General features: G+C 24.4%; 2 protein-coding genes across 13 annotated transcripts in view; both read left to right on the top strand.

Moving 5' to 3' along the window:
• Positions 1-6,503, top strand: part of LOC129612109 (myosin heavy chain 95F) — a 42,462-nt gene extending 35,959 nt beyond the window's left edge. The window contains exons 10-22 of one of the 11 annotated variants that reach the window (XM_055525621.1): positions 10-442; positions 500-741; positions 799-897; positions 956-1,077; positions 1,135-1,365; positions 2,063-2,104; positions 2,723-2,773; positions 3,874-3,942; positions 4,479-4,599; positions 4,662-4,794; positions 4,851-4,952; positions 5,008-5,103; positions 5,230-6,503. In XM_055525621.1, the coding sequence (XP_055381596.1) occupies positions 10-442; positions 500-741; positions 799-897; positions 956-1,077; positions 1,135-1,365; positions 2,063-2,104; positions 2,723-2,773; positions 3,874-3,942; positions 4,479-4,599; positions 4,662-4,794; positions 4,851-4,952; positions 5,008-5,103; positions 5,230-5,384 (1,896 nt within the window). In that variant the 3' untranslated portion in view covers positions 5,385-6,503. The remainder of the gene's footprint in view (positions 1-9; positions 443-499; positions 742-798; positions 898-955; positions 1,078-1,134; positions 1,366-2,062; positions 2,105-2,722; positions 2,774-3,873; positions 3,943-4,478; positions 4,600-4,661; positions 4,795-4,850; positions 4,953-5,007; positions 5,104-5,229) is intronic. The other 10 variants (XM_055525624.1, XM_055525622.1, XM_055525625.1 and 7 more) reach the window with 10 other exon arrangements.
• Positions 6,504-7,983: 1,480 nt separating this feature from the next.
• Positions 7,984-9,516, top strand: LOC129612055 (uncharacterized). Of its 2 annotated transcripts, XM_055525505.1 has the most exons (7): positions 7,984-8,100; positions 8,165-8,241; positions 8,442-8,551; positions 8,611-8,699; positions 8,771-8,875; positions 8,953-9,118; positions 9,182-9,516. In XM_055525505.1, the coding sequence occupies exons 1-7, from the start codon at positions 8,059-8,061 to the stop codon at positions 9,292-9,294; spliced, it is 702 nt and encodes a 233-aa protein (XP_055381480.1). In that variant the 5' UTR covers positions 7,984-8,058; the 3' UTR covers positions 9,295-9,516. The 2 variants fall into 2 exon arrangements, with proteins under 2 accessions (XP_055381480.1, XP_055381478.1); XM_055525503.1 differs by having other exon boundaries at positions 8,953-9,516.
• Positions 9,517-14,498: the final 4,982 nt, after the last annotated feature.

The following is a 14,498-nucleotide window of genomic DNA, read 5'->3' as shown; positions in this document are numbered from 1 at the left end:
TGATTTTAGGGTACCAATTTTATACGCTGTATAAAACCGAATAGCAAAATGATAGATAAAAGCTTCGAAGGGGGTTTATCATTGGCTCAACTCAAATGTTCCGGTACCATTTCCGTGTTAGAACTGATGGAATATGGCTATCCGTCAAGAGTTCCGTTTGCCGACTTATATAATATGTATAAATCATTTTTGCCCCCCGAATTATCCAAACTGCCAGCTAGGACATTTTGTGAAGCTATGTTACATGCACTAAAATTGAGCAGCCGTGATTTTAAATTTGGTATCACGAGAGTATTTTTTCGTCCTGGCAAATTTGTCGAATTTGACCGTATTATGAAATCAGACCCTGAAAATTTGAGGGCAATAGTGTTTGCTGTCAAAAAATGGTTAATTCGTTCAAGATGGGTTAAGTCAGCGTTGGCTGCCGTTTGCGTGATCAAAAGTAAAAAAATTATTTCAAATAACATTACATTTTAGTTAAATATTTTTATAATTTAAGTTAAAAATCGCATGATTTATAGAAGCAAATGCATTCTAGTAATGCAAAAAATTATCAGAGGTTATTTAGCTAGGAAAAAACACCAACCAAGAATTAATGGTGTAATTAAAATAAAAAATATGAAAAACAATATTTGTAAGACTTTAGAAATAGCAAATCAATTGAAAAGTGGAAAAGACAGCATCCTAAAAGAAGTTAAAAATATTGAGTCAAAAATTGATGCTGCTGTACGAACTATTAAAGTAAATTTATTAAAAATTCGTTTTTTTAATCAATATAAAGAACTTATTTTATTTTAGGCTAACAAAAATATTAGACCTCAAGAAATTGACGATATTTTAAATAATACAAACTCGGAAATTAATAATTTGACAAAAAATCTAAACTTAAAGTTGCAGGTACTTTACGTAATCAAGCTTTTCAATTATTTTACAATCTTATTATAAATTTTTATAGGAACAACGTCAGGCTGAAGAACAGGAACGTTTACGTAAAATTCAAGCGGCCCTTGAAGCTGAAAGAAGAGCTCGTGAGGAAGAAGAAAGGAAAAAGAAAGAAGAAGAGGAGATCAGGCGACTGTAAAATATACAAGATATTACTTGATGTGTTTTACATATCTTAATGTTTTATTTTAGGAAAGCTGAAATGGAAACTCGCCGGAAAGCGGAAGAAATTGAACGTTTAAAACAAGAAGAAGAAGATCGCAAGGCAGCTTTAATGCTTCAAGCTCAATTAGAACAGGAAGCCCAAGAAGATGTAAAATACCGCCAACAATTAGAACAAGAGCGCCGCGACCATGAACTAGCATTAAGACTTGCAACAGAATCTAACAGCCAAGTTGAAGATAGCCCACCAATTATTAGAAAGTATGACACGTTTTGTATTTATTTTAAATGTGAATATTTTTTTTAAAGCAAACTGAGTTGTAGAATTTCAAAATCAAGAAAAAGCGTGTACATGTATATAAATTTAAAAAAACAAAATCGAAATTAATAAGAGTACCTCAGTTTTGCTTAAGATTTTATATTTTCTTTATTTAAGATTACTCTTATAAACTTTTTTGTGACGTCTTTGGATAAAGTTTTTTTTATTATAAGGCTAAGAAACAAATATTTCCAATGAATTTATATTTACTCAAAGTTAGTTTAGCTAAATAATTGATTTAAAATAGGCGACAGAATTAATCATATGAAAATGATATCAGGATTCGCTGCAAGAATTAAATAAACAAATTCTCACAAATTTAAATAAAAGATATTTGTATTTTTATATACAAAACATATGAATTGCTGATGTAACCTTCTTAAATTCTGTTTTTGTATTTTAAATATTTTTTCACAAATTATTAAAAATTATGAGATCGCATTATAGAATTCTTGCAACGAATTCTGAAGTCAATTAAGTCTTGTATAAAATCAAATTTTAATTTTCAGTGATTAATGTAATTCTCATTATTCTTATTTTTTCCTTTTTTTAATTTTATAATTTTTCTATATTTCATTTGTAAATTTGTTTTTTTCATTTCATTAAAAAAATATATATTCTATAAAAATTTTACACTAGTGGAACAACTGAAGCATCGACAACTGCACATAAGCTCATCAGGTACAACATGAAACAATTTATTTTAGTGAAATATTATTTTTCTACATACCTTATTCTTTATATTTTGTATATCAAGTTCAAAATTAATAACACAATGTTGCACTTATAGTCAAAAAATTTTAAAAAGAATCAAAGAAGAAAATTTGAAGGCAGAAGATTTTTGTATTAAATACCAAGGTTTTATTTTTTAATTTGTTTTCATGTTAAATAATTAATTCATAACTATTGAGATTAATTACATGAAATCTCTTTAATAATTGCGACATTGTGTTGTAAATTTTGATAATTTGGAATTTGTTCATTATAAAGCTTTGTTTTTCAAACTATTTTTTTTATCCAATACTAACGCTAGCTAGCATTCTTCAATTTTGTTTAAGATCTTATTTGTTTTTCGAATTACGGAATTAAAAAGAAAAATAAAATAAAGAGATAGGAGTAAATTGACTGTAATAAAATAAAATTTTGTAGTTAGGGTTCACCTACTTCCCTGTAAGCATATTATTAACAAAAATTAGTAATATTATTAGACTAAGAATTGATTGATTAATTAGATAATAGAAATGGAATGTGTGAATTACCAAAAATTAAAATAGAAATATTTTTTTACTAATTTTTCAGTATTGCAAGAGGTGTGAATATGCTTGCATCTCGATTTAATTCAATGGGAAGGTTAGTTTTGTAAATTCAAAAAACAAAAAAAAATCGAATTTGAAATATATGCATAAGTTGATATTATTACTATTTTAAGCATGTGTTATTTTATTTATTTTTATTAAATTAACTATGTTATATTTTTGTTTATACTTGACGAGATGAACAATTAAAATTTCTTAGTTTCATTCATAATAATGTTTTAATTTTGGAAAATTTTCTATTTTCCAAGAAAATTTCCCAAGATTGTCAATAATTCCGGTAAGAATTAACGTAAAATAAAAGAAATTTATTAAAAATTTTCTCGCCATATGTAGATAATAGTTGACTAATATTTGATATGATAAATTCATAGTGATTTGCACTAATGATTAATTTTCTGGTTTTTTGTTTTACCTTACCTGCATACACATTAATTTTTATATGAAATTTGAAAATTTCATATAAAAAATTTACTAACATTTTATAATTGTAGGGAGGCAGTAAAGTTTCAAATTATTTTGAAGTTCTTGCTAAAATTTTATTCCTTTAAAAATTGAAATTTTATTTCATTTTAAATTCTCAAGAAGCTTTTAGCTTTTTAAGATTGTCGCCTATCGGTCAGTGTACATATACCAAGGAAGAATGGTATGATTGTTCTAATTATTTAAAAAATTGCTACGCAAAATTTTCTTGAATTAATTTTTCTATACCTGCCAGAATACAATAGGGGTGCTCCCAACACAAAAGATTACTAGTTATAGATTTTTTGCCATAAATTCTTAGAAAATTTACTATAATGAGCAATAAAAAGTCGAAAAAAGATAAGCGTATTGGTGAAAAATTTTTGAGTTAAGAAGTAAAAACAGTTTTACAAAAAGCAAAAATATAGAAATATCAAGAAAATTTATTATTATTAGATTTATTAGAAAATACTTTCAATTATTAATTAAAAATGTTGATTTAAAAATCAGTTTTTACTTTAATAAAAAAAAAAGTTATTTTTATATTAGAAATTTTAAAGTTATCATTAATTTAGTTTGTTCAGTTATGCAGTTTTCATTACTGAACAAATTAATTTGTAACTCAATGTTGAGTTTACTTATCTTTATCATAATCAAGCATAAATTTTTTTCCAGTGATTTTGTTGGTAAGCTAAGCATGTTTGCAGCTGGACCAACATTTAATCAGATCAAACCATCTCAATCGTGAGTAAAATTTGGAGATGAAACATATTGTAGATATGTAAAGTAGTACAGCTTGGATTTTTTTCTGTTTTCTGCTATATTTTTATTTGCTTTGTATATTAATTATTTCTCGATTTTGTAAAAAATCTATTTAAACAGTTTTTATTATTGACAAAGTGTATATTTGTAAATACAGAACTCGATAGGTATTCAAAAAAAAAATATTCCTTCATTTCACCGATGAATATAATTTTACAAAAAGATGTATTGAAGCTTTTCAAAGAGTATAATGTTATTCACTTTAATATTAATTATGTACTTAAATTATATTTAGGAACCCTGCAAATTGATATTAATTTTGACGTTTTCATTTTGTTAAAAGTTTTAATATGCATGCTTTAAATTATTTACTAAACATAAAATTATTAAAATGTGCTTGTAATACTTATTAAATATGTAACTACATTTACATGTATTTGTAATGCTTGTTGCTTCTCCTTTTTTAAAATAACTATTATTTCTATAATAATTTATTTCTTTACGGCGATCTTATATAGATCTGAAAATGTACGAGCTCAACAAGCACTCATGGGCAAACAAAAATACGATTTATCAAAATGGAAGTATTCAGAACTTCGTGATGCTATTAATACATCGTGTGATATTGAATTGCTTGAGGTAAATTTGTATTGAATTGTTTTTTCAAATGTAAATTAAAATTGAAAATGCTTATCATCAAGGCATGCCGGCATGAATTTCATAGGCGTTTGAAAGTATATCACGCATGGAAAGCTAAGAATCGTAAACGTACAACAATGGATGAAAATGAAAGAGCACCTAAAAGCGTAATGGAAGCTGGTAACATTCCTTTTCGTAAGGCATAAAAAATTATAAAGATCATAATTACTTTTGTTTTTTTTAATTAATAGCAATCAAAGGTCCTCCACTTGCTCAACAGAAACACGAAATAACTTCAGCGCAACATAGATATTTCCGCATTCCGTTTATGAGAGCCAATTGCACTGATAATAGTAAATCTCTTTTGTTTAAACAATAGTAATAAAATTTCATTAAAATTTTTTTTAGCTAAACGTGGTTTATGGTATGCGCATTTTGATGGCCAATATGTGGCACGACAAATGGAACTACATGCTGATAAGCCTCCAATTTTATTAGTTGCAGGTAAAAACTTATTTAGTTTAGTTATTTATCGGGTATTGTTAATAATCTTTCTATGATATTTGCTGCAACTATAATTATGTAACTTTAAATTTTTAAATTCATTTGTTATTTTTTTTTAATTTTCAGGGAAAGATGACATGCAAATGTGTGAACTTAGTCTTGAAGAAACTGGTTTGACAAGAAAACGTGGTGCTGAAATATTAGAACACGAATTTAATCGTGAGTGGGATCGAAATGGTGGTAAACCATATAAAAAACTTGGTGCTAATAATAATAATTAAGAAATTTTATAAACTATATACATATATATTAAACGAGAAAAACTGTTGCAGAAAATTTTTAAAATTATATGAAAAAATAATTTTCTATTCTATTAAAAATTTTCTGACTGAAACTAAATTTTTATTAAAATATTTTGGAACAAATTATATATGTTCAAATGAAGATGTGCCTTTTTATTTAAAAATTTTACTTTATTAAATGCAAATATTATATGATTATTAAATTAGTATTTACAAAATTTTTCTTATTCAGTTTATTAACATTTATCATTTTCGTATCATAAAATTGAGACAAAATTAAAAAAGTAACCCAAGCTTCTTTACCTAATAAAATTGAATTTTAATACACTTTAAAATTTCTGAAAAAAAAAATTAAATGAATGTATAGTAAATTAACAATTTTCTTAACTGGAAAATTGTTTAAACAATAATTTGAATCACCGCAATATTTTAAATTTAATTCATAATTATAAACCATTTGTAAGATTAATAAAAATATATGTAGACATATTTAAAAGGCAAAAATTAAAATATTTACATTAAAAATCTTTTATTATATTTTTAAAGTGCTTTGATTTCTATATTTATATTAGCAATTATACTATTTCAAATAATTCCATGAAAGGCTTCCTAACGTATGTCTTAGAGAATCCCAATTCGAAGACATCTTATACTTAAGTTTTTCTTTTTTTTTTTTAAATTTTTTCCCTAGGATTATTATATGAGTGCATTAAAAATGGTATTCAATTCCTTTAAAAAAAAAATAAACTTAAAATGAAAATCGTATTTTAAACCATATGTACAATTACATAAAATATTTCTATTTAATTAAATAGTATTTATATTATTTGTTTTAAATACATTAAATATTCATGTTTTATAGATTTGAAGTAATTTAAATAAAAATTTAAAAAGTATTTAATGAAATCTTGAAATCCAATAAAGTAAATTTAGTAGATTTTGAAATCTATCAAAAACACATTAGTATATAACTCTTAAAATTTAATTACCAGAACGAGAAAAAAAGTTAGACATGAAAAAATTTATTTAAGTTAAAATATTATCTGTTGCATTTGTAGTTAGTAACAAAAGAAATCTGATTATAACTTCAAAATTTATATATAAAGTTAATTTATAATATTAATCTCGTTCTCTATTAAACGTTAAATTCTCATCAAACAAAAATATTTTGTAATTTTTTAAAAAAAAATAATATTCGTAATAGATAAAAATAATATTGTTATGTATAAATTTAAATGAAAACTGTGTATAGTAATACGATAGTATTGAAGTATGAAAAAAACATAATGAGTTTAAAAAATCAAATATCTTTTACATACCATATTATATACTTTAGACTTTAATGTTGTAATTTAATAAATTTAAGTTTGAAATATACAATATATCTAATACGTTCTTTAGAATATAAAATAAAACGATTTTAGACTATGCATTATTCTTGTGTTTGATTTAAGGTATCAAAATAGAATTTATTTTGATAAATAACGTAAATAACGTAACAGTTTTACACAATAGGCCAATTCTCATCTTAAAAACTTTTGTGATTCACGAAATTTTACATTTTGTGTTCAGTACAAGTTAAAAGCAACTTAAATTATAAAAGGACCGTCATAAAATTTAAAAAAAGTACAAGAGGCAAAAAGTACAAGAGGGTTTTCATTTCTTTATTTAAAATGAAAATTTAATATAGCGAAATTTATATGCTTAATATAAAATTTAAACTACGGGTTGAGAATATTTATTTCAGTTAAATTATAAGACAGTTTCTGAAAATTGAGTCATAACTCAGATGTTAATATAAAGCATGCTCGTGAATCAAAACTACAAAACCTTCAAATTTAGCATATTCGATAAATATTACAAGAGAAGCAAACTCGAAGATCGTAGCACGTTTAAATTTGTAAAGCATTTTTAAAGATTATTTTTAAATGCTGCTAAAATAATTTAAGTTTGAAAAACTAACATAGAATGTAAGATATTAAATCTGTAATATTGCAAAAAAATATTTTTAAGATTTAAGTTAGAACTTTAAGGGAATCTTAAAATTTCATAATAAATTTTCAAATATAATTATGACAGATAACGTGTATACATATATATTCCAATTATACACTTTTGAAAAAGAGAAAAATTGCAACCAAATTACAACAGAGTTATAAAACTATTTTCAACAGATGGGAGCAAAAAAACTCTTTCTTTCTTGAAAGTTTACATTTTTATCAGCACATAAAATTTCTATTTAATATTTTGTCTGAAACATTATTTTAATCATATATGTACATATATTCTATAAACTATAGCATATTTAGATTATAATTTTCTAATTAAACGCATATATAATTTAAAATTTATTTCCCAAAGCAAAAGCTTTTTTCATTTATTTTGAATCGGAAGTAATAATTAGATGTGTCATGGTGCGAAAAATTGTCATTTTTTTTACTTAAAAGTAATACTGGTAAATTCTAACAAAAAGTACATTATTACTAGTACTTTCTTTTTTTGTGAGATGAAAGTTATAATTAAATTAAATATTGGAAATTGAATTGAAGTTAGTTCAATTTGTAACCTGAAAAGAGAATACAATCTCGGAAATATTATTTCGTCACATAATTTAATTAAAGTTTTATGTTTTTTATTTTTTTATTTAAGTAAAATGATCAATCGGACATCATTTATTTTAATATTTTTTATTATGGTAGTTTGCTTGAACTTTTTCGATTTTAAAACTTTGAAAGTCAGAAATTTTATTTTATCTTTAGGTAAACGTGAGCATGACTCCGGATGGACTCTCATCGGTTTGGAAAAAATTACAAAGAGATCCATGCTCTGAGAATGGGTAAATAAAATATTTATATAAATACAGTTACGTTAAATTATACATACGTATGTTATGTTGGCAAATATTGAGAAATATTTGCATCTTATAAAAGGTTAAAAATATATAGAACTAGTTCAGGAAAAAAGTGCAAGGAGTAATATGCATATGCATAACTACATACTTGCATTAAATAAGTTAATATTCTTTTTTTATTACAGCTACAAGCTTTTATCGTTATTAAATCTTCTATGTAATACAACACAAGTAACAAATTTGACTACCCGTGATGCATGTTATGGTTGCTTTTTTCGTGCAGGCAACCAGCCAAGTAACTTTTAATTAATTTAATTTTAATAAAAACATTTTAAGATATTTATCGACTTTAAGCTGGTCCATCTCAACTTCAAGCTCTAAATGATTGTGCAAACCTTTATATAAATGGAACAGCATATTCAACATGTGCTGTAAATTTAAATGTAATGTTTTTTTAAATATCAACTACAAAAATTAACTAACATTATACAATACATCTACATCTCATTTGTAGCTTATTGTAAATGGAACAATTCCGACACAAGCACCAACAACGGTCTGCTATAGTGGTTATTGTGAGTTTGTTCGTTGTGTCAGACGAATAAATGCTAATATTTTGGTAAGTTCAAAATTAAAAATTTTTGCAGTTTAGACATGTGCATGCTCAATATTAACACAACTTAAAATGAATTATAGATCAGTGGATGTATTCAAGAGAATGTTGGCCGATTTGACTTAACTCAACCACTACCAAGAGTTTATTTTTACAGCAATGTTACTGCATGCATACTGGCACGTGCTAGGTGTAATCCATATAATCCAGTTTCTGGAATCCTACAACAACCAAATACAGCGCAATATGGTGGAAGTATTTTTGGTTATGAAATTTTTACTCCAGTACCAAATAATGCCTTACAAATTTCAGCATATGGAGATCTTAGGATAATCACTTTTCCTAATAACATTGGTATTGGAGATTTGTTTTGTTCACGTTCCCAATCCTTAAATCAAGCCCCATATAATAGTTTAACATGTTAGTTAAAATTTTCAAAATTTTTTTAGTTTAGTTCTTAAAGTAACTTTTTAATTATAATATTTATATAAGATTGTAATATTTTATTTATTTATTAAAATTTGGTGGAAAAAAAAAATATTTTGTTAGAATCATTTTTAATCAATGATATTCACAGTTTATGAATTAAACTCTTGTTAACTCAAATAAATTTGAATATTTATAATTGTTATTTTTCCATTAGACAATGTAATCCAATAAATTCTTCACACCGTATTAACATCGATTTAATTACATTTTTTATTTTTTATTTTCCAACTTTAGTCACAATTTAACCAATTATCACTATAATCTCCTAATTGGGTTGAAATTGGTGTTACGATATAATATGTAAGTGTTCATACACATTTTTATATTTTAATTTGCGATTGCTTGTTTTATATTTTTCATCATTTTTGAATATTTTAAAGAATTCAAAACAAAATGATAGTTGTGTAAGTTTAATATATTAAACTTAAAATTTCATTATTTGAATTTCGCTTATATACTATTTGGTAATTTTTATCAGTTAGTGCAATTTTCTGTAATCATTTTAATTTTGGAATTTAAAAATTTAGTTTATGCAACCAAATACTTGTTTTATAGCTCAGTGTTAAAACGTTAGTTCTTAAATATTGCTCAATGTTTCTGTTTGCATTCTAAAAAAACCCTTTTGTCAAATAGCAAATGATTCAAAGGTTATGAAGCGAGATGCTAAGTATAAATACTTAAATTTTTAACCTGATTGAGCTTCAATAAAAGTTTCAGTAAACTAAATATTTATGAACTCCTTTAAATAATACTATCTGAAAAATTTATTGTGAATTTATTTCTTTATTCAAAATATGTGTGTATGTATATCATTGTTAATTTCTTTTAGTATTATAAATATAGGGCTACGCTTTTTCTAGTGTGTGCTTTGAAATTAGGTAAATTATATGTAAATTTTATGTTTTAAACAAATTGCCCACAAATTTTTAAGAATTCAAACCGATACACATAAATTTATTTTAGGTTAAAATTATTAACTTCTACTAGATAAATTTATTTATATTAAGATTAATTCGAGATAAATGTATAGTAATTTAGTAGATACACAAATTTTGGTTTATTATAATAAACATGTGTTTTCATTAATTAAAATATATAGTTTATAAATTCACAAGAATATGTACAAAGTTGTATAGCAAGAATAAAATCGTTGTGAATCATTTTTGTTTATTTCCTTTAATTTTAAATAAGTACAATATAATTCAAATTCATGCTTTTCGTCACCTAAATAACACGAACGCTTACATTGTATATTCATCATATTGTATTTGTTGTTATATATACATACGTGTACATTATATGCATAGCATATAGGTACATACGTATTTTGTGAATTGGGTACATAGTTCACAATATTATATATGATCAAATGCAAATAGTAAAACCAATTTCATTTAAAATATTTCATTGTGTTGAGAATTGAAAAATTAAATTAGGTGCAAAAGTACCGAGCAAAAATAAATAATTCTTAAATCATAAATTCCCAAACCATATCCATTTGATTGCATTATATTATGCCTACACATATATTACATATACCGGTCTAAATCTTGATCATGAAATTTGTTTATTTTATTAACATAAACTAAAATATTTTTGACTGCAGAAATATTTTACTTCAAAATTTGACAAATTAGACTTATTATGAAAGAAGTGTTTAATGTGCCATGCAAAATTGAAACACTTGGACCACTACAACTTTCAAAAATGAGTTTTGAAAGTTGTAGTTGTTTCAGAAATAAGTACGGAAACATTTTGTACATTTTTTTTTTATTTTATATTTTAGATTTTTTGTAGTGTTTTATTGAAATTTAAAATTTTCAAAACCTTATTTGGAGCTACTGTTTCATGTAATATCACGTATACCTAGTAAAATTTTTAGTTTTGTGATGACAATATACACATTTTAAAGAAGCGTGTTTTGAAGATGAAATAGTTACTTGTAAAAAATATCTTAAAGACATACTTTTATGTTTATGCATAACGTATATACATAATGTACATTATATTGTATATTTTTGAGTAATTTAATAAATACAATAGATTTGTAAAATAAAATTATAGTTATTTTGAATTGTAATTTATAAATGATAAAGAAAATAAAAGAATAAAACTGAGAATTCGAATAGCTACTTAGACACTATGATTATGGATGGCACCTAACAATAAAATATTTTTATATGCAAAAGTGTAAAAAAATGTGTATGAATATTTTTCTATTTCGTTTTTCTTATAATTTATTATATTTTTAAATTGTACTTTAATAAATTTGTTTACTGTCTCAAACATTTTTACATATAAATTAAGGGAATCTTAAAATAGGAGCACAGGTTAAATTTAAGGCATAAGATTCAATGTAATTTATAGTAATAATAATAAATTTCTCATAAGAAATATGAAGAGTTCTTAACTGAGATGTGCTGTACTGAGACGTGTGATATTAGACATTAGAAAGTTAATTAATTTTCATTTATTGTCGTTATTCATTTAAATTACAGATTAAATCATTACTAATGTAAAATTACGTGTGTGTATAATCAGTGTATAAGTACTATATTTGATTCGGAAAACACGAATTGAATTGAGAGCATGTAAAGAACGATCTAAGCGAACTTTGATCTGCAATAATGTAAAAAACAAATCCGTGCCTATTTTTGTATGAATTTGTATTTACTCTTATATAAGAAACGAAAACTCCGAAGGTATTAATTGCCATTAGAATATTTAGATAATTTTAATTTAAGTAAATATAAGTATGAGTATCCTTACATATATACGCTTACATTTAAATGTATGCAAACATTTTAGTAATCTATGGGTTTTTGTTTATGCACGCTGCGCTAAAAGTTAGAACTAAAATATCTAAGTTGCAGCGTTAAACAGTATGCAAAAACTTTAGCTAAGTTTTTTTTTGTTTATGCAGTCTAAAAATTCTGAAATTTCTAAATAATCATTTGTTCAGAAATGATATTGTTTATGAAATTGTATCCCATAAATAAAGAAATTTTAACAAGATTTGAAGACTTAAAGAAAACTTACTTTAATAACCCTCCAATATCTGAATCTGCCATTTTGAAATTTAAAATTTTTATTTATGAAATTTTAAATTGTATCTGCGATACATTCCTAACATTTCTTTATTGCGGGTTGAATTTCCGAACGACCTATATTTTCAGTGTATATAACGTAAATTTTCGAACGTAATACAAGTAGAACTATTCCAGAACTGAATAAACGAAAATTCTCTCTTTATTTAAATAATATGTATAAGCAATATTTCACATACAGAACTACTTTCACATTGAGATTCACCTTAATAATAAATTAATTATCTTAGTAGACAGGCATATACATACAAGCTTTCCTAATAAAAGTTATTTGCCCTTTTCCCAGGTTAAAACCTACGTTGACATTGTAACATTTATATTCATGCATTTTTGTTTAATATTAATTATATTCATATTTGGTTTGATAAGGAAAATGTAATATTTTCCTACATTAAAACTTAAGTTGTTCGCCATTAATCGGTCATTAATACATCAATTATTTTTATTTATTTCTTTCAAACTATATATGTATGTATACCATAAACAAATTATATTAATTTCATGTTGTTATTAAATAGAAAAAATTCTGCGAAACTATATTGATTGTTTTTCAAATTCTATGATTGCAAAAATTAACAGAAATAACAATGCAATTGACTTAGAATTTTTTTAAATAAATTCGCGTAATAATTTCTCACTGTAAATACATAAAGTAGTTAAAATTAACGTCCTTAACCTATAACCACTTTTTTTAAGTTCAAATATTTGTACATACATACATGATGTTATTTATAGGCACATGCATGTATAACATCCTAATATAATAGACATACATCATAAAATATCGTTGATATATTTACAGATGTACATACATATATCACTTGTTTTCTGCAATACTATATAATATTGCACCTGTTTTATATACTAGATAAACTAAATATTTTCCGAAGAGGATATTTTAATCCCGATTTAAGATGATAACCGTTCTATATTTCTTTAAAGTCCTTTTCTGAATGTTACATTTTTAATTCAATTTAGAAGATATTAAGAGAGAAATTTTTCGCTTCTCTTTTGGTGCTCTTAAAGTAAATTGAAATTTTTTCAAAACTGGAAAGAGAAATTTCATTTATAGAATATATTTATTTATATATGTTTTCTCTTCATTTTGAGATTTTGTCTATACAGTACAGTCAAGTACAGAAAAGTTTTTGTTGCGAAAATATTTTCAAATAAAATTTTGTAAAATAGGTGGCATTAGATTTTTTCAAATTGAAGTTGATTAATAATTTGTTCTAATTTAATTTTTTATAACAAACTATACTGTATGAAATTTAAGTTATAATATAAAATTCATACTTACGTAAGGTTTAAAAATGAGGTATGAAGTTAGTATGGTATTCCTAACGAAGTTTAACGATGAAACTTAGGTTGAGTTCATATTTGCAGTCCTAATTTTGAACTGCAGTTGCAACTTGTTTTTATTCTTCTACTCCTAAATTCTTGAACTACTAAATTCTTGTGCTTTCAGTATTACTTTGTAGTTCTGCAAAATTTTTGATTCAGCTGTGAATTTATTTTTATTTTCACAATATTGGCATAGTCAATAGTCATTTGTTAGTTTTGACTTTGTTACAAATAGTCGTTTTTATAGGAAGAACTATATTTTTTAGTATTCTAATATATCAATGTAATTCTAGGTGACTTAAGTTAGTAAGAGCTGCAAAGATGAACTCAATCTCATTCAAATTATAAATATTAATTAATATTTATAATTTGAATTAAGCCTTAATTTAAAAAAGTGCAACACAAATCGCAAACGAACGATCAGCATAACAGATATCAGTATATTATGACACAAAGTGTTACTCTCAAACACATAATATGAAATCTGGTGCTTGAAAGTTTTTAAAAACTTTATAAAACCTTAAAACAAACTTTATAACATTTTAGTATGCAAAGCGTCGGATATGATGCATTTTGAGAAAATGTGAGAGAAAATGATGACGCTTTTATTTTTTGCATGTTTAAAGTTTTCTCAAGTTTTGTAAAGTAAAATTTAGTGTTAAAACTTTAAGCTGTCAAAACATATGCTC

The sequence above is a fragment of the Condylostylus longicornis genome, unplaced genomic scaffold (assembly GCF_029603195.1).
Source record: "Condylostylus longicornis isolate FDR11 unplaced genomic scaffold, ASM2960319v2 ptg000055l, whole genome shotgun sequence".
NCBI lineage: Eukaryota > Metazoa > Arthropoda > Insecta > Diptera > Dolichopodidae > Condylostylus > Condylostylus longicornis.
The sequence above is the reverse complement of the archived record's forward strand: the minus strand, read 5'-3'. Positions and strand labels throughout refer to the sequence as shown.

Bases quoted from the DNA above. Each gene is read 5' to 3' on its own strand.
- LOC129612055 (XM_055525503.1), top strand. From the start codon at position 8,059: ATGATCAATCGGACATCATTTATTTTAATATTTTTTATTATG. The intron at 8,101-8,164 runs GTAGTTTGCTTG...TTTTATCTTTAG, and splicing joins TTTTAATATTTTTTATTATG to GTAAACGTGAGCATGACTCC. The intron at 8,700-8,770 runs GTAATGTTTTTT...TCTCATTTGTAG, and splicing joins CATGTGCTGTAAATTTAAAT to CTTATTGTAAATGGAACAAT.